This window comes from Oncorhynchus masou, chromosome 12 (genome assembly GCF_036934945.1).
Source record: "Oncorhynchus masou masou isolate Uvic2021 chromosome 12, UVic_Omas_1.1, whole genome shotgun sequence".
Taxonomy (NCBI): domain Eukaryota; kingdom Metazoa; phylum Chordata; class Actinopteri; order Salmoniformes; family Salmonidae; genus Oncorhynchus; species Oncorhynchus masou.
The window spans coordinates 85,519,791-85,546,534 of NC_088223.1; the positions used below are offsets into that span (position 1 = coordinate 85,519,791).

General features: G+C 44.8%; 1 protein-coding gene across 3 annotated transcripts in view; it reads right to left on the reverse strand.

The window, feature by feature from the left end:
• Positions 1-5,918: 5,918 nt before the first annotated feature.
• Positions 5,919-26,744, reverse strand: part of LOC135550974 (protein Shroom3-like) — a 38,818-nt gene continuing 17,992 nt past the window's right edge. Inside the window, exons 2-9 of one of the 3 annotated variants that reach the window (XM_064982293.1) lie at positions 17,164-18,788; positions 16,066-17,118; positions 15,852-15,904; positions 14,934-15,536; positions 12,785-13,381; positions 12,479-12,584; positions 7,978-8,250; positions 5,919-7,643 (exon numbers count right to left, since the gene is read on the reverse strand). In XM_064982293.1, coding sequence (XP_064838365.1) covers positions 7,389-7,643; positions 7,978-8,250; positions 12,479-12,584; positions 12,785-13,381; positions 14,934-15,536; positions 15,852-15,904; positions 16,066-17,118; positions 17,164-18,651 — 4,428 coding nt within the window. In that variant the 5' untranslated portion in view covers positions 18,652-18,788 and the 3' untranslated portion in view covers positions 5,919-7,388. Of the gene's footprint in view, positions 7,644-7,977; positions 8,251-12,478; positions 12,585-12,784; positions 13,382-14,933; positions 15,537-15,851; positions 15,905-16,065; positions 18,789-26,744 lie in introns of all 3 variants that reach the window. The other 2 variants (XM_064982292.1, XM_064982291.1) reach the window with 2 other exon arrangements.

A 26,744-nucleotide genomic window follows, 5' to 3' on the forward strand; every position in this document is an offset into this window, starting at 1 on the left:
TGGGCTACAAGACCATCGCCAAGCAGCTTGGTGAGAAGGTGACAACAGTTGGTGCGATTATTCGCAAATGGAAGAAACACAAGAACTGTCAATCTCCCTCGGCCTGGGGCTCCATGCAAGATCTCACCTCGTGGAGTTGCAATGATCATGAGAACGGTGAGGAATCAGCCCAGAACTACATGGGAGGATCTTGTCAATGATCTCAAAGCTGCTGGGACCATAGTCACCAAGAAAACAATTGGTAACACACTACGCCGTGAAGGACTGAAATCCTGTAGCGCCCGCAAGGTCCCCCTGCTCAAGAAAGCACATATACATGCCCGTCTGAAGTTTGCCAATGAACAGCTGAATGATTCAGAGTGCAACTGGGTGAAAGTGTTGTGGTCAGATGAAACCAAAATGGAGCTCTTTGGCATCAACTCAACTCTCCGTGTTTGGAGGAGGAATACTGCCTATGACTCCAAGAACACCATCCCCACCATCAAACATGGAGGTGGAAACATTATGCTTTGGGGGTGTTTTTCTGCTAAGGGGACAGGACAACTTCACCGCATCAAAAGGATGATGGACGGGGCCATGTACCGTCAAATCTTGGGTGAGAACCTCCTTCCCTCAGCCAGGGCATTGAAAATGGGTCGTGGATGTGTATTCCAGCATGACAATGACCCCAAACACACAGCCAAGGCAACAAAGGAGTGGCTCAAGAAGAAGCACATTAAGGTCCTGGAGTGGCCTCACCAGTCTCCAGACCTTAATCCCATAGAAAATCTGTGGAGGGAGCTGAAGGTTCGAGTTGCCAAACATCAGCCTCGACACCTTAATGATTTGGAGAAGATCTGCAAAGAGGAGTGGGACAAAATCCCTCCTGAGATGTGTGCAAACCTGGTGGCCAACTACAAGAAACGTCTGACTTCTGTGATTGCCAACAAGGGTTTTGCAACTAAGTACTAAGTCATGTTTTGCAGAGGGGTCAAATACTTACTTCCCTCATTAAAATGCTAATCAATTTATAACATTTTTGACATGCATTTTTCTGGATTTTTTTTGTTTTTATTCAGTCTCTCACTGTTCAAATAAACCTACCATTAAAATTACAGACTGATCATTTCTTTGTCCGTGGGCAAACATACAAAATCAGCAGGGGATCAAATACTTTTTTCCCTCACTGTATATTCAAGCATGGTGGTGGCTGAAAAGAAACAGAATAGAGCAAAGCACAGGCGAAAAACTGGTTCAGTCTGCTTTCCCACAGACACTGGGAGACAATTTTACCTTTCAGCAGGACAATAACCTAAAACACAAGGCCAAATATACACTGGAGTTGCTTACCAAGACGGCACTGAGTGGCCTAGTTACATTTTATTCTTAAATTGGCTTGCAAATGGCTGTCTAGCAATGATCAACAACCAATTTAACAGAGCTTGAAGAATTTTTTGAAGAATGTGCAAATATTTTAGAATCCAGGTGTGCAAAGCTCTTAGAGACTTACCCAGAAAGACTCACAGCTGTAATCGCTGACAAATGTGATTCTATGGGAGTGAACATTATTTATAATAAGGATTACATGGAGAAAACCAGGCCTGTCTGAAATTAAAATGGATGACCTTCCCTTCAGCAAAATATATTTGACCTAATCCCTTCCTGAACACTTGAAAAAAAGTGCTGTTATAGATCACATTATATAATCGGATCTGTTTTATATTAATCAAAGTCTTCAGCTAACTAGGGGAAGGCCTGTGCTTTTTGCAATTTTCTTTAATAAACAGTAAGCCTATGGCATACCCTCTCATACCCCCTTAATTTGAGTCTTGGTTTTAACTTAACTGCCCTTCACTGCTGTCTGTCGAACAGGTAACGTTAGGCCGAGCTCTTATTCCTTAAATAGGATTAAATAGACTTCAACACAAAGCCCTCTTGTTGTTAGTAAAGTCTAATTAAAATGAGATGGTTGAAATTAAGTATGCCGACTCGAATTTTTCTACTTTCAGCACCATGAGCTGTCCATTTGTGATTGATTGTGCTACGGCTGCTGCTTCAAGTTTCAGCACCACAATGTAATTTACTCAAATTTGGTTACTTTTGAGGTCAATAGCTCTGATAAATAGGCCTACAACATTGGCAATAAACATCTTGTATTTGAATTTTTAAAACATAGGCTATAGGCTAGTCCCCACGCAAGACTAAACCTAATCAACAAGCCTTTGACTCCTCCTGAACTGCCACCATAGTCCTACACAGCAAAGCCATTGGTTCAGCAGCACACAAAACAGTTTTTGATCAGAAGAGCAGAGCAGGCTGGGGCTCAGGGTTGGAATATCCATTGCAGTTTGTAATACAGCCTAGTTTTATTTACACCATTCCAGCAGCTATCTTAGAAATATAACTTTGCTCAACTTCTTCGAGCATGCACTTCTTAGCCTATAGGCTATGGATCATTTGAGGCCACACTAAGTAGCCTATAGGTGCACTTGATATTGCGCGCCCAGTGGAGAATCAGACATTAGGGGCAACACCGATATCTAGCCTAATAAACAACTAATTCTAAAACACTGAGGAATATTGACATTTCATCATTTACAAATGACATGACCCTCTCCTGGACTAGATACAAAAATAAATACTAAACCCTCCACTTGACTGAAATGAAAAAACATGACCCTCCCCCATTTTCTTCCAGGTACCCATTATGTAAATGTATTCCATCCCTTTCTGTCTTGTTTTCTCCAATAAATTTGCTAATATTTCTAAAAACATGTTTTCACTTTGTCATTATGGGTGATTGTGTGTAGATGGGTGAGAAACAAATATATTACATTTATTTTGAATTCAGGCTGTAACAACAAAATGTGGAATAAGTTAAGGGGTATGAATACTTTCGGAAGGCACTGTAGATTCAACCATCTACTGAACTCAGGAATCCCAAATATCAGCATGTGAAATATCTCCCTGTTGGTTTCGTGGCTTCATACAGGCAACACAACATTATGATTCAGCTAACTGACCGTGGACACTGAGGCTGAAGAGATGAGAAGTGAACAGACTTACTCAAGCTATGTTCCTGGCATTTTCATGACGTCACCTCCCTCTGTGCCAAGCCAGTTCTCACCCCGTGGTCAGAGCAAATATTTCCACTGCAGCAAAGCCAGGGGCAAGAAGGACACAGTACTGGTTGCTGTTTAATACACAACATTCACTGGACCTCTACCCACAGTCCTACACTTCTGTAGCCAGAATATTCACTGGACCACCAACCGTCACCCCCAGTGGCTCGAATATGAGATCTCAGTCTCTGAAATGTACTGTATCACACAGGTGTTACCATCGTTGTATGCATTGTTTGTCAGTGCAGAATCCCAGTTAGTTGTATGTCCTGTTTGCTTCCGTAGGTCTACGTTAGGCGTGATCTCCTCTGGTAACCGTGGGAGTCAGATGAAAGGTACTTTGGGATGGGAAGTGAGATAGTGGTTGGTGTATTCTGGCATCTCTCCTTCCCCTTGGTTTCTAGAGTGATGTGACATTCAGCACCTCATAATAGGCATTTGTTGTTGTTCACTAACAAACTTGGTAGCATTCCATCAGAGATGCTAACGAGGCCAGAGAACATGGGGCGATGCCTCTCTTCAACGCGCCGATCCAATCCCACTGAATTAGAGCAACACAGCCTCTCTCCATTTAACATGTAACATATTATGGAAGAGATACAGCAATAACTGCTATTAACTTCTATTAACCGTGTGAACCTGTTCAACTTGTTTCAAAACGTCTAAACTAGTCAAATGTACTTCAGAACATTTTTTTTCGCGATAGCAAACTCACGGTTTGATGGAAGGAGAAAGTTTAATGTATTCACAATATAACAAACACCATGGAATTCAAAATTCCAAGCAACAAATGAAGCTCTCTCCACAAGGCAAACAAAACACAAAACAGAGGGGCGACAGTCAGTCAGACACAATGAAGACAGCCAGAGGAAATGCAAGTATAAAGGCTCATTGTCATCACAAGACTGGGATTGATTGAAAACCAATGAACGTGTCATTCATTGTGATCATCTCTCCCTTTAATCGGGTCTCTGTCTCAGTTACAAAACCCTACCCCCACTAAACAAACAATGCCTCTTTCAAAAACAACCCTTTTGTGGGGACTTTGAAAAAAACACTTTTTGACAAATGGATAAAATAAGTGATAAGTTAAACAATAACGCATGTTTATATACATAACAGGAAATAGCATGGGTCAGTTAAACGTAAGCATGTGCACTTCTGTTGGTCCTATGCTGTCTCTCTGCTCCCTATCATTGGTCTTTCGCATGCCTCAGGAATTCCTTCATGCCATATAAACAAGAAGTCTGAGGCAGAGTCCCACTCACTTAACTGTTGAGGCCGTCCTCTGTACAAAGTTTGTTTACCAAACCGAAATGGACATCGCCGTAAATCTACAAAGACATGTTTAGGGTGAGAGATGAGCAGCATAAATCTTAATATTTTGTGGAAATGTATGTTTGCGTTCTCTTCTCTCCAATCATTTGACATTTCACAAAACAATTCACACCATTCTGCTGATGAACAGTACATTTAATTTTTTTGTTGTCGCTCAAAACTGGATTTTCAGAGTCCTCAAACAGAAGATCCACATATGGGTGAACGTGATATATAGTCTCGCTATTGTTATTTCACTGCTGCTCTTTAATGACTTGTTACTTATTCTTATCTGTATTTTTTTTTAACTGCATTGTTGTTTTTTTTAACTGCACATGTACACTACATGACCAAAAGTGAACATCTCATTACAAAATCTTGGGCATTAATATAGAGTTGGTCACCCCTTTGCTGTCATAACAGCCTCCACTCTTCTGGGAAGGCTTTCCACTAGATGTTGGAACATTGCTGCTATAACAGCCTCCCCTCTTCTGGGAAGGCTTTCCACTAGATGTTGGAACATTACTGCGGAGACTTGCTTCCACTCAGCCACAAGGGCAGTAGTGAGGTTGGGTGATTAGGTCTGGCTCGCAGTCAGCGTTCCAATTAATCCCAAAGGTGTTCGCTGGGATTGAGGTCAGGGCTATGAGCAGGCCAGTCAAGTTCTTCCACACCGATCTCAACAAACCATTTATGTATGCACCTCGCTTTGTGCACGATGGCATTGTCATACTGAAACAGGAAAGGGCCTTCCCCAAGATATACCTTTACTGGAACTAAGGGGCCTAACCCAAACCATGGAAAACAGCCCCAGGCCATTATTCCTCATCCACCAAACTTTACAGTTGGCACTATGCATTGGGGCAGATATCGTTCTCCTGGCATCTGCCAAACCCAGTCGTCCATCACAATGTCAGAAGAGTGATTCATCATTTCAGAGAACGTGTTTCCACTGCTCCATAGTTCAAGGGCTGCGAGCTTTATACTATGGTGATTTTAGGCTTGTGTGCGGCTGCTCAGGCATGGAAACCCATTTCATGAAGCTCTAGAAAAACAGTTATTGTGCTGACGTTGCTTCCAGAGACAGTGTGGAACTCAGTAGTGAGTGTGCAACCGACAGACAGACAATTTCTACACACTATAGCACTAGGCGGTCCCGTTCTGTGACCAACCACTTCGTGGCTGAGCCGTTGTTGCTCCTACACATTATCAGTACTTCCAGATCTAGCAAGGCAGAAATTTGACGAACTGACATGTTGGAAAGGTGGCATCCTATGACGGTGCCACATTTAAAGTCACTGAGCTCTTCAGTAAGGCCATTCTACTGCCAATTTTCTTCTATGGAGATTGCATGGCTGTGTGCTTGATTTAGCCAAATCCACTAATTAGAAGAATGAGTAGGTGTTCAGAGGGTTTTTCCTTTATTATTATTATAACTAGAATAGTGAAAACATCAAAACTATGAAATCACACATATGGAATCAGGTAGTAACCAAAAAAAAGTGTCAAACAAAGCAAAATTTATTTTACATTTGAGACTCTTCAAATAGTTACCCATTGCCTTGACAGCTTTACACACTCTTGGCATTCTCTCAACTAGCTGTATGTAGACTATGAGGAGAGCAATAAAATATTTATCTGTGAATTAATAGGATTGGGAAAACAAACAAGGACCAAACACAAAGAAAACTCACGGTACTGTTACACAACAGGAAAAGGCTTCTCTCATCCTAATCCCCTCACAATGAACACATATCAATCAGAGTGCTGCAAGTAAGCCTTGCTGAATCATCATTAAACACAGAATAATAACAGCTCTCTGTGCTTTCACTTGGTCAAATATTCAATAGAAATTAATAAAACCACAGCATTGATCATATCAAAACAGAACGACATCACACAAGACATTCATTATTATGGAAATAATGTCTAAAATTAAGATTTATTGTAGTGCAACTCCACACAAGTCAAAAGGAATAATACGTTCCCTGGTGAGGAGGGCCTTGTCTGGGTAAGGCTGACATTGAAGGTCAGCATGGAGATTCCATATTATTAGAGTGAGAACAGATTCACTGCTTCTAGAGTGCAACCTAAAATAAAACATTTGGTGGAAGGACATAGAGGACCGACAGGGAGAGTTCTTAGGCATTTCATTTTGAATCATTTAAAGTAAGCATAGTTTGTGAGACCAAAAGGATATTTCAAGCAAATATAATCTGGACTGGAAATGCATCATTTCATTAAAAAAATAAAAATAAAGAGTTACCTCTTCAGTAGAACTTTGTGAGACCACGATACATGACTGTAGCCTAAATAGCACTGGTAATACTGTACATAATCGGCCTCGTTGAATGTGCTTATGTACCATATAAAACCCCATCATGCGGGAAAATTCCTCTACAAATCAGTTGAAAAAAATTACATTGGCTGGAGTAAGGCTTAGCGTTTGAAATACGGGTTTTCAAAGGAAAACAGAAATGTGCAGTTACATATCAAAGTGCTTTTTTCCATTCACCTTTTTGGTTTTTATCTATAGTGCCTTCATTTTAAATACATTAAAAAAAACGACAAATATATGGAGATTAAATTTAGTGCCTATTTCGACAGATATACAGCATTTATCACCCTCATACAGTCTAGTATGAATGATGAAAAAAACCACAAGGCCAGAATATAATCCTAAAACTTATTTTATATATATCTTGTTTCTTTTTTAAATTGCAGGTAGAGGTGAAAAGGACATCAAATGAAAAGTGATACAAGGTGATGGACAGGACATTCCACATTGTAGTCCTAACTTCAACACCCTTCTAAGACACATATATTCCTTATACATATGGACACCCATGTGATTGTGCTGGGTGGTAACAACCCAGGATGGAGGAAGCAGAGGGGGGTTCAGGACTCTAAGCCCAGAGAGGTGATGGATGGCTGGGGGAAATTAGTAGAATGGGGACCTAGTGGTGGTCCTCATGGAGGGAGGGTGTTGAGCAGGGACTCCAGCTGCTCTTCCCCCAGACGCTGCGTCTCATCTAGGTCCTTCATCCTGATGAGGAGCGAGGCCTTGGTCTGGACGAAGTGCCGGTAGTCCTGGAGCTGCTCGGCTGTCAGGCAGCGAGACAGGAAGTTAGACACCATCTGCTCCCGTCTGTCCAGGTTGTCCTTCAGGTCTTTGGCGTCCTCCCGCTGCTTACACAGTAGACGGTGACGGTTGTCCAGAGAATTCTGCCAAGGAAATTAAAAAAATAATTGGATGAAATTAAGCACAACATTCCCTAAAATGTTTACTCATTATCCAATGTGTACTAGTAGTGTAAATGGAAAGGCGTTTTGCTGTTCATGGTGCAGTATTTCTTTAGGTCAACAGAGGGCAGGGTAGATAGAAATGTGCATGGAAACTGGTTGAGTTTCAGTGACTCAATGTAAATCCCAGCACTGCTGATAGCAGCAGAAAATACAGTGCACTAAAACACACTCAGGAGTCAATGTGAAATTCACAGAAAATAATTCAACTATGAGCCTATTGAATGCACATCTGTTCAAAGCATGTCTCTCTCACTTTCTCCCCTGCGTCGGTGTGCTGGTCCACAGTACTCAAGGCATTCTGCACACGGGCTAGCCGGGCGGATAGACACAGCAGCAGGCTAACCACACGCTCCAAGTCTCCTACGAACAGGCAATAGCGCTCCACCTCCACCGCTGTACAGTGCTCCCGAACCAGGGCCTCCACGGCCTCGCCACGCATCCTGTTCTCCTCCACCTCCACCTGCAGGGCACCACGGGGCTCCCCCAAGGCCAACAGGCGCTCCTCAATACACATCACTAGCAGCCTCTATAGGAAGGGGAGGGAACACTATACATTACAATACAGTCTGCTTGTGGGTGTGTGATTTGTGCAAGAGAAAGAGAGGAGACATAAGGCTTGTCACGGTCTGCTCAAAATAAACAGAAGATAGGAGTCTGACAGTTTATGGTATCTCAATAATCTGGTAAGACGTTAAACTGATGCCAAACATAGTTAAACTCAAATCAAATTTTATTTGTCACATACACATGGTTAGCAGATGTCAATGCGAGTGTAGCAAAATGCTTGTGCTTCTAGTTCCGACAATACAGTAATAACCAACGAGTAATCTAGCTAACAATTCCAAAACTACTACCTTATACACACAAGTGTAAGGGGATAAAGAATATGTACATAAAGATGTATGAATGAGTGATGGTACAGAGCAGCATAGGCAAGATACAGTAGATGGTATCGAGTACAGTATATACATATGAGATGAGTATGTAAACAAAGTGGAATAGTTAGTGGCTAGTGATACATATATTACATAAAGATGCAGTAGATGATAGAGTACAGTATATACGTATGCATATGAGATGAATAATGTAGGGTATGTAAACATTATATTAAGTAGCATTGTTTAAAGTGGCTAGTGATATATTTTACATCATTTCCCATCAATTCCCATTATTAAAGTGGCTGGAGTTGAGTCAGTGTGTTGGCAGCAGCCACTCAATGTTAGTGGTTGCTGTTTAACAGTCTGATGGCCTTGAGATAGAAGCTGTTTTTCAGTCTCTCGGTCCCAGCTTTGATGCACCTGTACTGACCTCGCCTTCTGGATGATAGCGAGGTGAACAGGCAGTGGCTCGGGTGGTTGTTGTCCTCGATGATCTTTATGGCCTTCCTGTGACATCGGGTGGTGTAGGTGTCCTGGAGGGCAGGTAGTTTGCCCCCGGTGATGCGTTGTGTAGACCTCACTACCCTCTGGAGAGCCTTACGGTTGTGGGCGGAGCAGTTGCCGTACCAGGCGGTGATACAGCCCGACAGGATGCTCTCAATTGTGCATCTGTAGAAGTTTGTGAGTGCTTTTGGTGACAAGCTGAATTTCTTCAGCCTCCTGAGGTTGAAGAGGCGCTGCTGCGCCTTCTTCACAATGCTGTCTGTGTGGGTGGACCAATTCAGTTTGTCTGTGATGTGTACGCCGAGGAACTTAAAACTTACTACCCTCTCCACTACTGCTCCATCGATGCGGATAGGGGGGTGTTCCCTCTGCTGTTTCCTGAAGTCCACAATAATCTCCTTAGTTTTGTTGACGTTGAGTGTGAGGTTATTTTCCTGACACCACACTCCGTGGGCCCTCACCTCCTCCCTGTAGGCCGTCTCGTCGTTGTTGGTAATCAAGCCTACCACTGTTGTGTCGTCCGCAAACTTGATGATTGAGTTGGAGGCGTGCGTGGCCACGCAGTCGTGGGTGAACAGGGAGTACAGGAGAGGGCTCAGAACGCACCCGTGGGGCCCCAGTGTTGAGGATCAGCGCGGTGGAGATGTTGTTGCCTACCCTCACCACCTGGGGGCGGGCCGTCAAGAAGTCCAGTTGCACAGGGCGGGGTCGAGACCCAGGGTCTCGAGCTTTATGACGAGCTTGGAGGGCACTATGGTGTTGAATGCCGAGCTGTCGTCGATGAACAGCATTCTCACATAGGTATTCCTCTTGTCCAGATGGGTTAGGGCAGTGTGCAGTGTGGTTGAGATTGCATCGTCTGTGGACCTATTTGGGCGGTAAGCAAATTGGAGTGGGTCTCGAGTGTCAGGTAGGGTGGAGGTGATATGGTCCTTGACTAGTCTCTCAAAGCACTTCATGATGATGGAAGTGAGTGCTACTGGGCGGTAGTCGTTTAGCTCAGTTACCTTAGCTTTCTTGGGAACAGGAACAATGGTAGCCCTCTTGAAGCATGTGGGAACAACAGACTGGGATTGATTAAATATGTCCGTAAACACACCAGCCAGCTGGTCTGCGCATGCTCTGAGGGCACGGCTGGGGATGCCGTCTGGGCCTGCAGCCTTGCGAGGGTTGACACGTTTAAATGTTTTCCTCACGTCGGCTGCAGTGGAGGAGAGTCCGCATGTTTTGGTTGCGGGCCGTGTCAGTGGCACTGTATTGTCCTCAAAGCGGGCAAAAAAGTTATTTAGTCTGCCTGGGTGCAAGACATCCTGGTCCGTGACGGGGCTGGTTTTCTTTTTGTAATCCGTGATTGACTGTAGACCCTGCCACATACCTCTTGTGTCAGCCGTTGAATTGAGATTCTACTTTGCCTCTATACTGACGCTTAGCTTGTTTGATTGCCTTGCGGAGGGAATAGCTACACTGTTTGTATTTCGGTCATGTTTCCAGTCACCTTGCCCAGATTAAAAGCAGTGGTTCGCGCTTTCAGTTTCACGCGAATGCCGCCATCAATCCACAGTTTCTGGTTTGGGAATGTTTTAATCGTTGCTATGGGAACGCACGTTCTAATGAACTCGCTCACTGAATCAGCGTATTCGTCAATGTTGTTGTTTGATGCAATACGAAACATATCCCAGTCCACGTGATGGAAGCAGTCTTGGAGTGTGGAATCAGCTTGGTCGGACCAGAGTTGAACAGTCCTCAGCGCGGGAGCGTCTTATTTTAGTTTCTGTCTGTAGGCAGGGATCAACAAAATGGAGTCGTGGTCAGCTTTTCCGAAAGGAGAGCGGGGCAGGGCCTTATATGCATCGCGGAAGTTAGAGTAGCAATGATCCAAGGTTTTTCCAGCCCTGGTTGCGCAATTGATATGCTGATAACAAGACTCCCTAAAAAGTTATCAGATTAGCCTTGTTAAAATCCCCAGCTACAATGAATGCAGCATCAGGATATATGGATTCCAGTTTGCAAAGAGTCAAATAAAGTTAGTTCAGAGCCATCGATGTGTCTGCCTGGGGGGGGGAATATATACGGCTGTGATTATAATCGAAGAGAATTCCCTTGGTAGATAATGCGGTCAACATTTGATTGTGAGGAATTCTAAATCAGGTGAACAGAAGGACTTGAGTTCCTGTATGTTGTTGTGGCCACACCACTTCTCGTTAACCATGAAGCATACGCCCCCGCCCCTCTTCTTACCAGAAAGATGTTTGTTTCTGTCGGCGCGATGCGTGGAGAAACCAGCTGGCTGCACCGACTCCGATAGCGTCTCTCCAGTGAGCCATGTTTCCGTTAAGCAAAGAACGTTACAGTCTCTGATGTCCCTCTGGAATGCTACCCTTGCTCGGATTTCATCAACCTTGTTGTCAAGAGACTGGACATTGGCGAGAAGAATGCTAGGGAGTGGTGCACGATGTTCCCTGTCTCCTGAGTCTTCGTTTCCCCCTTTTACGAAGTCGTTGTTTTTGGGTCGCCGGCTGGGATCCGTTCCGTTGTCCTGGGTGAAAGGCAGAATACAGGATCCGCTTCGCGAAAGTCATATTCTTGGTCGTACTGATGGTGAGTTGACGCTGCTCTTATATTCAGTAGTTCTTCTCGACTGTATGTAATGAAACCTAAGATGACCTGGGGTACCAATGTAAGAAATAAACTGCATCCAGGGCACAGTTTTCGAAATGTTTTATCCAGAATGATAGACTCCGTAATCCTCTTTTTTGCTATACAGGATTAGATCGATCTGGCATTTGAGACATTTTGAGAAAATAACCTGATAGGATCCTTTCTGACCCAGATACCACAATATCACAGAATCCACATGTTCAGTTCTTTGAACAGGCCTCCACCTTCCCATCTACTGGGCAGGTTGTGGTACTACTTCCCAACTCTCAACAGAAAACAAAACTGATTAAACTACACAAATAAAGGTTGATAAAAAAACATGTATAAAAACAACATACAATCCTGATTGAAGCTCAGATTGGATTACCAAATTGTTATCCTATCCAGAGGATCAGAATATAACTTTTTCGTTTTGAAAAACCCAATTCTAACCTTTAATCCGATCCGATTACCAAAATCCGATCGGAAAACTTTTGAAAAACTGGGCCCTGATGATATTCAGATCACACGAGGTTGGTATCTGGAGCAGAAAAAGTGGAATGTTATCAAACACATGGTTTCCGTGTTTGATGCCATTCCATTTGCTCCGTTCCGGACATTATTATGAGCCATCCTCCCCTCAGCAGACTCCACTGATTCAGATGACATCATCAACTGGAAGAGATCAAGTAAATACACTTCTATTACAAAAAAAATAATGCAGAGCTAAATTACCTTCTTCTCTGTGACATCCATCTTGCTTTGTGGCTCTGGTTGGGGTTGGACTTTCTCATCAACAGGAGATGTGGGAGGTGCTTCAGGATCATGCACTGTTTTAGAGCTTTAGGAAGACACACACAGTGATATTAATGTATATGGATGAGATCAACCTTGGAATAATGTCCATGCGTCTTCAGCCATGCATTTGTCTTTACATGGACACGTGTCTTTTAATCTATCCAGGTGCAGTGAGGTAACAGCTGCTGATACAGGACATGGCCATCAGACACCTGAAACAGTGCAACATAATGAGATACTCACCCGTCAGCAGCATGCAGTGTCATGATGTCTCTCTGCTTCTTCTTATAGTGCTCCTCCATCAGCAGAGTGTCTTCTGACAGGAGCTGCTCCATCAGCATCAGTGCCGTCTTACGATTGGTCAACGGGTACAGCACCCGTGCCAGCGATTGGTCCGTTGTGACCACCTCCTCCACCAGCTCCTCCCACTTTGTATCCTCGGTGGTGGGTGTCTTTTCTGGGCTCTCCGTCTCTCCTGCTGGGGTCTCCTCCTCCCCCTCGGTTTCCTTGTCTTCTCCTGGTTGTTGGCCCTCTCCACTCTGGCAGGTGTCAGTGTCAGGGACTGGTGTGGTGGAGGAAGTTGTAAGGGGCTCACTAGCTGCTGGAGCACGGACTAGATTTGGAGTCTCTCCCTCGGTCAGATTATCAGAAAGGGCTGGGCCCTCATCCTCCACTTGGCTCCCTGGTTCAGGTGGTATGACCCACAGAGTCGGGTCTGTGGTGACTCCACAGCTCAGGGAGACTTCCTGAGAGGCCTCGGGCTGAGGAGTCTCAATGGGCTCGTCCACCGACTGCTCTCTCTCCAGAGTGTGTTGTATAGGAGGGGCGGTTATCACACTGCTAGAATAAGAGCGATATTAGAAAATGGAATATCAACAGTGATCAATAGCCATTGTTACTTTATACGGTGCCCTCCACTAATATTGGCACCCTTGGTAAATATGAGCAAAACAGGCTGTAAAAAAAAAATCTTTGTTTATCTTCTTGGTCTTCCATTCAAAATATTCACAAAAATCTAACTTTTAAAAATAAATTCTTAACTTCAAATATTTTTGTCAAATATATATGTGTGCCATTATTATTGGCACCCTTTCATTCAATACTTGTGCAACCTCCCTTTGCCAAGATAACAGCTCTAAGTTCTCCTGTAATGGGTAATGAGGTTGGAGAACACATGACAAGGGATCTGAAACCATTTCTCCAGATCCTTCAGACTCCCAGGTCCACTGGGAGCTCATCCCACAGGTTTTCTATGGGGTTTAGTACAGGGGACTGGGTTGGCCACGGCAAAACATTGATTCTGTGGTCAGTGAACCATTTTTGTATTGATGTGGAGGTGTGCTTTGGATCATTGTACTGCTGGATGTTCCAACCAAGGCCCAGTTAAAGCTTCCTAGCAGAGACAGTCAGGTTTTGATTTAATAACTGCTGCTACTTGGAGTCCATGATATTATGTTTCCTAAGAAGTTGTCCAGGTCCTTTGGAAGAAAAACATGCTCACGACAAAGATAAACCACCATACTTCACAGTGGGGAGGAGGTATTTTTCTGCATCTTTCGGTCTACTCCAAACCCACCTCTGGTGTTTGTTTCCAAAAAGCTATATTGTGGTCTCATCTGACCATAGAACCCAGCCCCGTTGAAAGTTCCAGTAACGTTTGGAAAACTGTAGGCGCTTGAGTTTGTTGTTTGATGACAGCAAAGGCTTTTTATGGCAGCAAAGGCTTTTTATGACAACCATCCCAAACAACTTGTGGTTACGTAGGTGGCGTCTGATTGTAGTTTTGGACCCAACTAACGTCTGCAATTCTCCATGCTGATTGTTAACATCTCCAGTTGCTTTAAACTTCTTAAATTATTGCCCTGATAGTGGAAATGGGCCTTTTCAACCGTTGAGCTATTTTCTCATAGCCAATTCCTGATCTGTGCAGCTCAACAACCTTTTGTCACACATCATTACTGTATTCTCGGGTCTTTCCCATAGTGATGGATGACTATGGGAACTTGGCCTGTATGTCACCTCATATTTATACCCCAGTGAAACAGGAAGTCTTAGCATACCATTTAAGTATTCCTAATCACTCAAGTGAACTTAAAAATGTAAAATAAGAATGGGAATATACTTTAGTTAGGTTTTACTCATAAGATTTTTATGAGATTGAGAAAAATATTTATTTCAGATTTATTTTTTTCTATCATTTTACTTCAATTAAAATAGGTTTGATTTTCTGAATGAAGACCAAGAGGATAAACAGCGAAGACATTTTTTTACAGCCCGTTTTGCTCATATTTACCAATGGTGCCAATAAAAGTAGAGGGAACTGTACATTAACTTAATGATGAGAATTTTGTTTGGAGAGTGAGGGTCACTTTATCATAATATAGTTACATACTTGGAGCCAGTCTTGCTCCCGCCAGTGCCCCTGGGATGGGTATGTATGGAGGGAAAAGTTGAGGTGGACTTGACCAATCTCTCACTGGACTGCTGACCGTTAAGGTACGGTGGGAGTGGGACGTCGCAGGAGAGCCCAGTGGTCTCTACCACCTCTTTAACCAAAGGGACAAAGTTGTATGATCCAGGGGACCCATCTGAACGAGCCCTGACCTGAGACGAGGTGTTTGATACTGGGGAGTTAGACGTAGTGGACTCCCTGGTGCTTCTTGTCATCTCCCTACTGCCCAGCTGTGGTGCAGAGTCCTGCTTGAAGAGGGGCTTCCTCTGGGTCTCGCTGAAGGACGGTACACTGCTTTTTTCCTGGCCTGGTCCTGGGGCTCCCTGCCTGCTGTGGAGCTGGCCCAGCTGCTCAGAGCTCTTACTGAGGACTGAGGAGCTGCTGACCTGGGACACACCCAACTCCTCCAGGGACTTTCCCCGCTTGACCACCATCCGGACCCGCCGACCCATCACCCGGACTCGCTGACCCTCAGGGAATATCTTCGCTTGGTCTCTCCTTACCACCACACTCTCCTCATCCACTGGCCTCTGAGTCTGAGCACTGAAAAGTTACACAGAGATTGTGATGAGCTAGAGATGCTTTGGATACTTACGTTCCTGGTTCCACTCAGATATTCTATGCCTTTATCTTACCCTAACCATAGCTGATGAAAGAACAAGACTCCCTGAACATAGCTGAAATGAAGTTTGATGTTGTCTACATACGTCATAGAATGGAATGTTGGTATATGGGTGTTCACTTTCAGTGCTGCAATAAATCACATCTGAGCAAACATCCATGTTCAACAGCAAGGCATACAGTAAATCTTACAGGCGCAGATACTCCCACTTTCACAAACAAGTGATGGCAACATACCTGGACGTGTCCATAGCATTGACTGGTGAGGGATCATTCATGTAGTTGTGACCCTGTAGCCAAACATACCAAGAATCCCCATTCATAACACCCTTTGAACATCTGTGTTACATTCAGTAAAGTGACATGGTCCTCTATAAAACTCAATACAAGTCTACAAATCCTATTCAATTATTTTAAATGCAATAATATCAAGAGTTCTGATAAGGCTTACCTGAAATGCATGGGGTGTTGAGGTGAAGCGGTTTCTGAACAACTCAGGTGGTTCTGGTTGGTCCAGAAGACTCTCCTCAGAGGCAGACTTCCCCTGAGAGGGGCTGGGTGACTCTCTCCAGCTAGCCTGGTGGGAATGACCTCCGGACTGAGAGGAGCTGAACTGGGCATGCTTCATGGAGCTGGAGGTCGAGTCCAGGACGCATCCAGCGGAATGGGGCCTGTACAGCTTCTTCTTGGGGCCTCCTTTATTCCCAGACTGAGGCTTGGGGCCCCAGTCAGATGGCTTCCCAGCCATGAAGTGCCCCTGTTTGGGGGATTGAGAGGCTTGAGGGGCAGGCTGCTGGGGCTCAGCCACCTTGAGACCAGTCTTGCGCTCCATGTAGGCCACCAGGGCCTTGTGCTGGAGGTGCTGCAGGGAGGTCTTAGAAAGGCTGGAGGTGGACAGGGCCCTGCCTTTGGTCTCAAACATCTTCCTCCTAGCTGCCACCAGGCCCTGTTCTCCCAGCTCCTCATCATTTCCTGAGAGTACCAGCAGTCCTACTTCACCTGAGTCACCCAGCTGGTTCAGCTTTTCCGGCTCGGAGTAGCACAGCTCCTTCTGCTCTGGAGTCAGACGCCTCCTGCCCCCGATACGAACCAACTGAGGCTGGGCAACGTTCGCTGGCCTCTCTTTCTCAACCTCCTTCAGCATTTCCTTTATGTCCTCCTTATCTGTCCCCTCAGACTGTGTTGGGGAGGGGGTGAGTGTGTCTGCTGAGGTCTCAGAGTCCTGTGAAGAGGAGACTGTGTGAAGTACCGTGGGCCTGAGCTCACTCTGCCTCACTCTGTGGGGCCAGGACAGCTGCAGGTCACTCCTCTTAAAGGAGGTCTCCCTGAGGACCTGATCCTGGGCGCCCTTCAGTTTCTCCTTGTAGTACTTCTTAAAGGAGTCGTCCAGCGTGTTGCAGGGGTGGGCGATAGCCTCCGAGCTCTCCTCCCTGGATGCTTCACCCTGTGATGTTCTATCACTACAGCTAACGGGAGCTTGCCTTTCTTGATGAGCAGCATTGAGGCCTGCATCTTCACCTTGCATACAGACCTCAATGTCATTTTTGAGCTTCAAATTCAAATTCAGGGCCGCCCTGTTGGCTCCAGTGAGGTGGTACAGCAGCGGGGTGTTTTCCTTGTTGATCTTCTGGCTGGCAACACCTCCAAATGGCCGCCTCCTCCCTGCATTGACTTGTTCGTCTCTCTTGTGGTGGGTGGCCTGCTCCATGCTGATTGGTGGAGGGATTTCCTGGTTGTGGGAATTTGATAACAGAGGACAGTTCTCCTCTCGGCCGCAGGAGAAGATGTGGTGGTTAGGGCTGTGATGCCTGCCGATCTCTTTGCTCTGGATCTTGAGACTTTGTTGTAAAGCATCGGAACTGCGGGAGCGCCGGTTTAAAATGTGAGCGGGGCCATATGAAATCCTACTCTGAATCTGTGTCGCCTCATCTTGGCTTCTGGAGTTTATATCTTGACGCTTGGTGTAAAACTCCCTGACATCGGTTTTTGTGGTGTCATGGGTGAAATAGTTCCTCTGTTGGGTGTTCCTGAACATGTGGTCCATGGTGCTGTGCAACCTTTCCCTATCCACAGGCTCAGACACAGGGCTCTCACTGCCTTCTTCTGACACACACAGAGAACCATGGTTCAGACTGGACTCTGACGACTTACAAACACCTGTAACGAAGTAGAACTGGCCCTTGTGTTGGATGCTGCTGTTGGCCATGTTCTGTGCCACATGCAAGGGGATGGCAGATGGCGGTGGCTCCGGCAGGAGGGACCCGCGGGGCTCTTGCACCCTCTTACAGTGACCCTCCGAATGGCCGACACCGGCACTACCAGCCTGCTGATTAGGGTGCTGCTCAGGCTGACTCGTGCGAGGGGGTGATCGGCTTAAGACGTTTGCTGACGTTTGCTGCTCAGGGCTCTTATCTGTGTGGTCAGAGTTGACTGGGTCCCTGTGATAGGGCTGTGAGGCCCTACGACCATAGACTATGTCAGGCCTGAGACAGGCAGCATCAGGATTATCTGTCCGGGGTCGTGGAGGAGACCTGTCTGCCAGCTGGCCCTCGGGACTGTGCTGCGCCCTGCAGTTCTCCAGGTTCCTGGTGGCTATGAAGCTGTCCAGGCGGTCGGGGGGCGGAGGAGGAGGGGGTGGCAGCTTTTCTTGATTCTGATCACAGTACTGTGTTGCACTCAGGCAGCCATTGTTGTTGCGATACTGGTTTGAGATGGCCTCCATGGAGCGGTAGAGCTGATCCATGCTCTTGGCATCAGAGTCGAGGACGTTGGGGTGGTAGATGGCCTTCACATACTTCAGGTCAGCATAGAGCAGGCTGTGGTGCTGGAGATCATCTGGAAGGAAGGGGGAGGAGTAGTCTGGGGCATTGGAGCCCCCAGAGAAGGAGCTGTAGGCCGAGTCGCACTTGCCGTGGGGGTATGTGAACTGGTCGATGCTGCTGGTGGACTTAGCTGGGGAGAGCCGACTCAATGGTAGGCTCAGAGGGTGCAGGTCCAGGTTGCTCATTTTCTCAAAGTTTAAATTATAGGAATCCATCTGGCTTTGGAAACTGAAGTGTGGACACAGGTGAAATGGAGGTGACACTGACACATTCACCTTCAGTCTTTCACTTCAGAACTCAGGGTAATTTTCTGCCTTCAACTGAAGAACCTTAGTGTGCTTCTTGAATAACTCTTGGAAAACAAAGAAAAGCAAAAACAGAAGGGTTATCTTAACAGAAATTAAATGTTATTTAACATGCTCCTTTTCCTCCTCCTACAGCTGGGAGGTGTGGAAAACCCAACAGAAAACTCATAGGAAATGAGCTGCTTCCTCAGCATAGCGACTGTGTTGACTACTAATACTATGTTTGTGTTAGATTCTCAACATGGCATGTCAACTGGGGCAACACCCGCAAGATCAAAAAAGGTACAACCACAGAGTCTTTAATCTACACGCAATTAAATAAATTCTCAGAGGATTGCAGGGTTTCTCTGCATACAATTTCATATCCCCCCCCAGCCCGCTTATGTCCAAATAGTAAAAAAACAAAAACATTTATTATTTCTTTTTTTTAAACTGTGTAACACTTGGACAGGACACATTTGTCAGGTGTGCAGTGTTTCCCTGTATTCATTTAACAGTACTTCCCAAAAATATTTATACATATCATAAATACCCGTGCAAAAGTTTGGGGTCACTTAGAAATGTCCTTGTTTAAAGAATAGCTATTTTTTTGTCCATTAAAATAACTTCAAATTGATCAGAAATACAGTGTAGACATTGTTAATGTCGTAAATGACTATTGTAGCTGGAAACAGCTGATTAGGCATACAGAGGTCCATTATCAGCAACCATCACTCCTGTGTTCCAATGGCACGTTGTGTTAGCTAATCCAAGTTTATAATTTTAAAAAGGCTAATTGATCATTTGAAAACGCTTTTGCAATTATCTTAGCACAGCTGAAAACTTTTTTTTGCTGATTAAAACTGGCCTTCTTTAGACAGGCTGAGTATCTGGAACATCAGCATTTGTGGGTTCGATTACAGGCTCAAAATGGCCAGAAACAAAGACCTTTCTTCTGACACTCGTCAGGCTATTCTAGTTCTGAGAAATGAAGGCTATTCCATGCGAGAAATTGCCACTGGAGATCTCATACAACGCTGTGTACTACTCCCTTCACATAACAGCGCAAACTGGCGCTAACCAGAATAGAAAGAGGAGCGGGAGGCCCCGGTGCACAACTGAGCAAGAGGACAAGTACATTAGAGTGTCTAGTTTGAGAAACAGACGCCTCACTAGTCCTCAACTGGCAGCTTTATTAAATAGTATCCACAAAACACCAGTCTCAATGTCAACAGTGAAGAGGCGACTCCGGGATGCTGGCCTTCTAGGCAGAGTTCCTCTGTCCAGTGTCTGTGTTCTTTTACCCATTTTAAGATTTTATTTTTAATGGCCAGTCTGAGATCTGACTTTTTGTTTGCAACTCTGCCTAGAAGGCCAGCATCCCGGAGTTGCCTCTTCACAGTTGATGTTGAGACTGGTGTTTTGTGGATACCATTTCATTTGCAAATGTATTTCATATAAAAAACAGAAATACCTTATTTACATAAGTATTCAGACTCTTTGCTGTGAGACTCGAAAACGAGCTCAGGCGTATCCTGTTCCCATTGATCAATCAAGTTGTAGAAACATATCAAGGATGGAGTCCACCTGTGGTAAATTCAATTGATTGGACATGATTTGGAAAGGTGTGCACACACACACACACCTTTTAAAAGGTTCCACAGTTGACAGTGTATGATAGAGCAAAAACAAAGCCATGAGGTCGATGGAATTGTCCGTAGAGCTCAGAAACAGGACTGTGTTGAGGCACAGATCTGGTGAAGAGTACCCAAACATTTCTGCAACATTGAAGGTCAAGAACACAGTGGCCTCCATCATTCTTAAATGTATGATGTTTGGAACCACCAAGACTCTTCCTAGAGCGGGCCGCCAGGCCAAACTGAGCAACCGAGGGAGAAGGGCCTTGGTCAGGGAGGTGAGCAACCTTCCAGAAGGACAACCATCTCTGCAGCAGTCCACCAATCAGGCCTTTATGTTAGAGGCCAGATGGAAGCCACTCCTCAGTAAAAAAGGTACATGACAGCCCGCTTGGAGTTCGCCAAAAGGCACCTAAAGACTCGCAGACCATGAGAACCAAGATTCACTGGTCTGATGAAACCAAGATTGAACTCTTTGGCCTGAATGCCAAGCACCACGTCTGGAGGAAACCTGCAGAGAAGAATTGGAGAAACTCCAAAAATACAGGTGTACCAAGCTTGTAGCGTCATATCCAAGACAACGCTGTAATCACTGCCAAAAGTTATTCAACCAAGTACTGAGTAAAGAGTCTGAATACTTGTGTAAATGTAATATTTTTGTATTTGTAATAAATTAGCAAAAATGTCTAAACTTGTTTATGCTTTGTTATTTATTGTGTGTAGATTCAGGGGGCAAAACAGTTGAATCAATTTTAGAATAAGGCTGTAATGTACAAAATCAAGGTGTCCGAATACTTTCTGAAGGCACAGCATGGAACACCTGTTAGAGGTGCCTGTGAAACCAGACCCTAATTACAACTTGGAATTCCATATCTACTTGGCAAACATACTGTATTTGGGGATTAGTCATGTGTGTAATGACTATTTTATAGTTATCCACAACTGAAGCACTGCATGTTGCACTGTGTGTTGGTTTAACTTATCAGGAAACCAACCAAGCACATACACCGTACTCAATGAATGTGTTTGAATGACTAGACCTAATGAAAAACATACTGACCACATTAAAACGTTTTTTTTTTTTTTACTGAAATGATATAATGTTGAGTGTTTGGTGTTAGATACAGAAAGGATTTAAAAACATGTATTTGTTTAACAGGGTAAATCAGTTAAGAACAAATTCTTATTTACAATGACAGCCTACCCCGGACGACACTGGGCCAATTGCGCCGCCCTATGGGACTCCCAATCACGGCCGGATGTGATACAGCCTGGAGTCGAACCAGGGACTGTAGACCTTAAACCACTGCACCGCTTGGGAGCCCCTGTAGTAATCTGTGGTTTATTTTATTGTTTCAATAGAATTTTATAAAACATACAAGTTCCCCTAGAGAGTTGCCCCCAGTTCCCCTCGGGAGCTGCCCTCAACCATCCAAGATCCCCCCCAGTTCCCTCGGGAGCTGCCCTCAACCATCCAAGACCCCCCCAGTTCCCCTCGGGAGGAGCTGTTCCCCCCTCAACCATCCAAGACCCCCCCAGTTCCCCTCGGGAGCTGCCCCTCAACCATCCAAGACCCCCCAGTTCCCTCGGGAGCTGCCCCTCAACCATCCAAGACCCCCCCCCAGTTCCCCTCGGGAGCTGCCCCTCAACCATCCAAGACCCCCCCAGTTCCCCTCGGGAGCTGCCCCTCAACCATCCAAGACCCCCCCCCAGTTCCCCTCGGGAGCTGCCCCTCAACCATCCAAGACCCTCCCCCCCAGTTCCCCTCGGGAGCTGCCCCTCAACCATCCAAGACCCCCCCCCAGTTTCGGGAGCTGCCCTCAACCATCCAAGACCCCCCCCCCAGTTCCCCTCCTGCCCCTCAACCATCCAAGATCCCCCCCCCAGTTCCCTCGGGAGCTGCCCCTCAACCATCCAAGATCCCCCCAGTTCCCCTCGGGAGCTGCCCTCAACCATCCAAGATCCAATCCAAAATCAAGGACATTTTCCTCATTCTGTATCAGGAAGCAATAACAAGTTCCCAAAGAACTTTCTCCAATAACTGAAATATTTTAATTTCATGTTGGCCTTGTTTATGTTCCTGCAACGGAAGAGATTCACTAAGCTTCTCAGTAACAGTGAAACTTGTCTTTCTGCCCAAAATGGTGTTTACAATACAGATATTACCCAACATCAAAATAATGATAAAGTCCACCAACAGGCAGCCTTAATGTGGGGTGATGGTAGACTAAGAAGAATGCAGGCCTCCAGGTGATTACAGTCATACATACAAACAGATCAGTGTGGCCAACACAAAGACAAGCCAATGAGCACCACAGTCCTCCATGCCGACCAGGGTTCACTCCCTCATGGGCCAACACAGATAAATAAACACATTGGTCAAATAACCACCATTCAAAATGGCTGAGGTAGCTCTGTTCTAAGTCCCACCACACCCCAAAGTGTGACAGAGCTCACCCTCGTCCCCTGGTTTGCAGCAGACTGTATGAAAATCTCCAGCTACCAGGCATACATGCACACATATACAGACCTCCCAGGTCTAGTTAGTGATGTTAAAGGGGGTTTGTTTGTGTGTGTTGTGGAGGGACACCAGTTTCTCCATGTGCAGCGGCTGCCTGGGCCCGCCAGGCTTCTTCCCAGTCCTGAACTGCTAGCTAGAACACATTAACGGGACCAAACAGGCCAGCGCTCATGTGGAAGTGATGGGAAGGACAGCCAGTGACAAAATGTAGAGAGGACAGAGGCTAAATGTCCCAGACAAATACACTAACACGCACACCGTCACAGTGACTTCCATTAGAGTCGACTCAACTCACACCAAGAGATCTAAAACATAATTCTCTTTGAAGAGCACCAGACGGAAACAACTTACCAAATCCACTGACCAATTTGTTCACGTTTTTGATTCCGTATGAGAAAAATAATAAAATGACACCAAATTTCCAAGTTAAACACTTGACTTAAATAAAACTATTAGGGTTAGAACGAGGAAAATGAAGGAGCAAAACACAACAAGTTACCAGGAGAAGATGTAAAGAAGAGTTCCAGAGAAAAGAGTCCTTCTCCCCCCAAGACCAAGCAGAAAGGCGGCGATCGCATGCATGTGACGTCTGTCCGCCTTGCTGATGCACAATGAGCTCTGTGGCAGAGGGAACATTTCACCACAGATAGCTTGTGCTGTCCGGGAAAAAAAAAGGCCATGCATTCCTCGCTGGCTTCAAAGAAAGACAGGGTCCGGGCACGATTCATTCCCAGGGTCCTAGGCACATGGACAGCAGCCAAGCAGCAGGGGTGGGTGCTGCTCTCGCCCAAACACTCAAAGACCGACAACCAGGAGGACCCCAACACCATTTTCCATCCTCTCCCCTATTGCAGGCCCCAAACAACCAAACATTTGTCTTAATTTCCAAACACATTGGGCCGAGAAGTTAGATTTTACTCACTTGTGTCAGTGCAAGGTCGTGCAGATGTTATGACATTATGTTCATTGGCTGACTGCTAAGCATCTAGACCCATTTCACCAGCTTTCATCATGGTCAACAGAGTGCAAACTCACAGCTAGTCTAGAGATGTAGGTTTATTTTACTGTATGATAGTGGCCTGTATGTATTTATCTGATGATGACTTGGTTGTTATGCTTAATATTTTGGTTCATGCTGGAAGTGTCTGGTCTGAAGGGTGGTGTTGGTGCTCCGTTGTTATGGTCAACTCTGTGACCTGCTGCCATTCCCACCTGAATGAGTCGAAGGCTAAACAACACATGAGAGCAGGGCTATTCTTAACATCCAACACTGACAGACCCAGTACATCTACATGTTTTTGTGCAAGTATGCACATGACTATTGACACACACACACACACACACACACACACACACACACAACTGAAGGGCAAGTTTAAAATCAACATTTTAAGTGATGTAGTTTAAGACCCTGCAGTGACTTGATGTGGGAAGGTATTCAGACACCTTTACTTTATCCACATTGATACATTTTAGAATAAGGTATTAAACCCCCCCCCCTCAATCTACACACAATGCCACATAATGCCAAAGCAAAAACAGGTTTTTAGAAATGTTTGCAAATGTATAAAAAAACATTTTTTTAATGAAATATCATATTTACATAAGTATTCAGACTAGAAGTTGGCCGAAGTTCTTAACAATCGTAATTGGCGTCCAAGAATGCTAATTACCATTGCATTCCACGAGGAAACTGCATGGCAGGCTGACCACCTGTTACGTGAGTGCAGCAAGGAGCCAAGGTAAGTTGCTAGCTATCTGCATTAAACTTATCTTATAAAACATTTTTTTTTTAAATCAAACAATATAATCACTAGTTAACTACACATGGTTGATGATATTACTAGGTCAACTAGCGTGTCCTGCGTTGCATATAATCAACGCAGTGCCTGTTAGTTTACAGCCTACTTCGCCAAACGGGTAATGTTTTAACAAAAACATCAGTGCCTTTCTTAAAATCAATACACAAAAGTATATATTTTTTTAAACCTGCATATTTAGTTAAAATAAATTCATGTTAGCAGGAAATATTAACTAGGGAAATTGTCACTTATCATGCGTTCATTGCACGCAGAGTCAGGGTATATGCAACAGTTTGGGCCGCCTGGCTCGTTGCAAACCAAGTTGCCAGAATTTTTCATAACTATGACATAACAGCAATATTTAGACTTAGGTTGCCACCCGTTCACTAAAATACGGAACAGTTCCGTATTTCACTGAAAGAATAAACGTTTTGTTTTCTAAATTAGTTTCCGGATTTGACCATACTAATGACTAAAGGCTCATATTTCTGTGTTAATTATATTATAATTAAGTCTATGATTTGATATTTGATTGAGCGGTGGTAGGCAGCAGCAGGCTCATAAGCATTCATTCAAACTTTACTGCATTTGCCAGCAGCTCTTAGCAATGCTTGATTCACAGCGCTGTTTATGACTTCAAGCCTATCAACTCCTGAGATTAGGCTGGCAATACTAAAGTGCTTATTAGAATATCCAATAGTCAAAAGGTATATGAAATACAAATGGTATAGAGAGAAAGTCAATGCCTCATAATTCCTATAATAACTACAACCTAAGACTTGTTAACTGGGAATATTTAAGAACTGGGAATATTGAACCAGCACCAGCTTTCATATGTTCCTTGCAAGAAACTTAAAAGTTAGCTTTTTTTTTTTTTACATGGAACATATTGCACTTTTACTTTCTTCTCCAAGACTGTTTTTGCATTATTTAAACCAAATGGAGCATGTTTCATTATTTATTTGAGACTAAATAGATGTATGTATTATTTTAGCTAAAATGAGTGTTAATTGTTCATTCAGTATTGTTGTAATTGTCATTATTAGAAATATTTTAAAAATATATATTTTTTTTAATGGCCGATTAATTGGTATCAGCTTTTTTTGGTCCTCCAATAAATCGGTATTGGCGTTGAAAACAAATCATAATTGGTCGACCTCATTCAAACCCTTTACTCTGTACTTTGTTAAAGCACCTTTGGCAGCGATTACAGAGTCGTCTTGGGTATGACGCTACAAGCTTGGCACACCTGTATTTGGGTAGTTTCTCCCATTCCTAACTGCAGATCCTCTCAAGCTTTGTCAGGTTGAATGGGGAGCTGCACAGATATTTTCAGTTCTCTCCAGAAATATTCATTCGGGTTCAAGTCTGGGCTCTGGCTGGGCCACTCAAGGACATTCAGAGACTTGTCCTGAAGCCACTCCTGTGTTGTCTTGGCTGTGTGCTTAGGGTCGTTGTCCTGTTGGCATGTGGACCTTCGCCCCAGTCTGAGCACTCTGGTGCAGGTTTTCATCAAGGATATCTGTACTTCGCTCCATTCATCTTTGCAGCGGTCTAAGACACTGCATCTCAATGCTGGAGTTGTCACTACAGACCCTGGTTCGATTCCAGGCTGTATCACAAGCTGTATCCAGGCTAAGTCCCATAGGGTGGTGCACAATTGGCCCAGCATCGTCCGGGTTTGGCTGGGGTAGACTGTCATTGTAAATAAGAATTTGTTAACTGACTTGTCTCGTTAAATACAAGGCTAAATAATAAAATAAAAAATCCTGTGATCCTGACTAATCTCATAGTCCCTTCTGCTGAAAAACATCCCCGTAGCATCCTTTAGGTGCCTTTTGGCAAACTCCAAGCGGCCTGTCATGTGCCTTTTACTGAGGAGTGGCTCCCGTCTGGCCCCTCCGCAATAAAGGCCTTATTGGTGGAGTGCTGCAGGGATAGTTGTCCTTCTGGAAGGATCACCCATCTCCACAGAGGAACTCTGGAGCTCTGTCAGAGTGACCATCGGGTTCTTGGTCACCAACCTGACCAAGGCCCTTTCCCCACCGATTGCTCAGTTTCGGC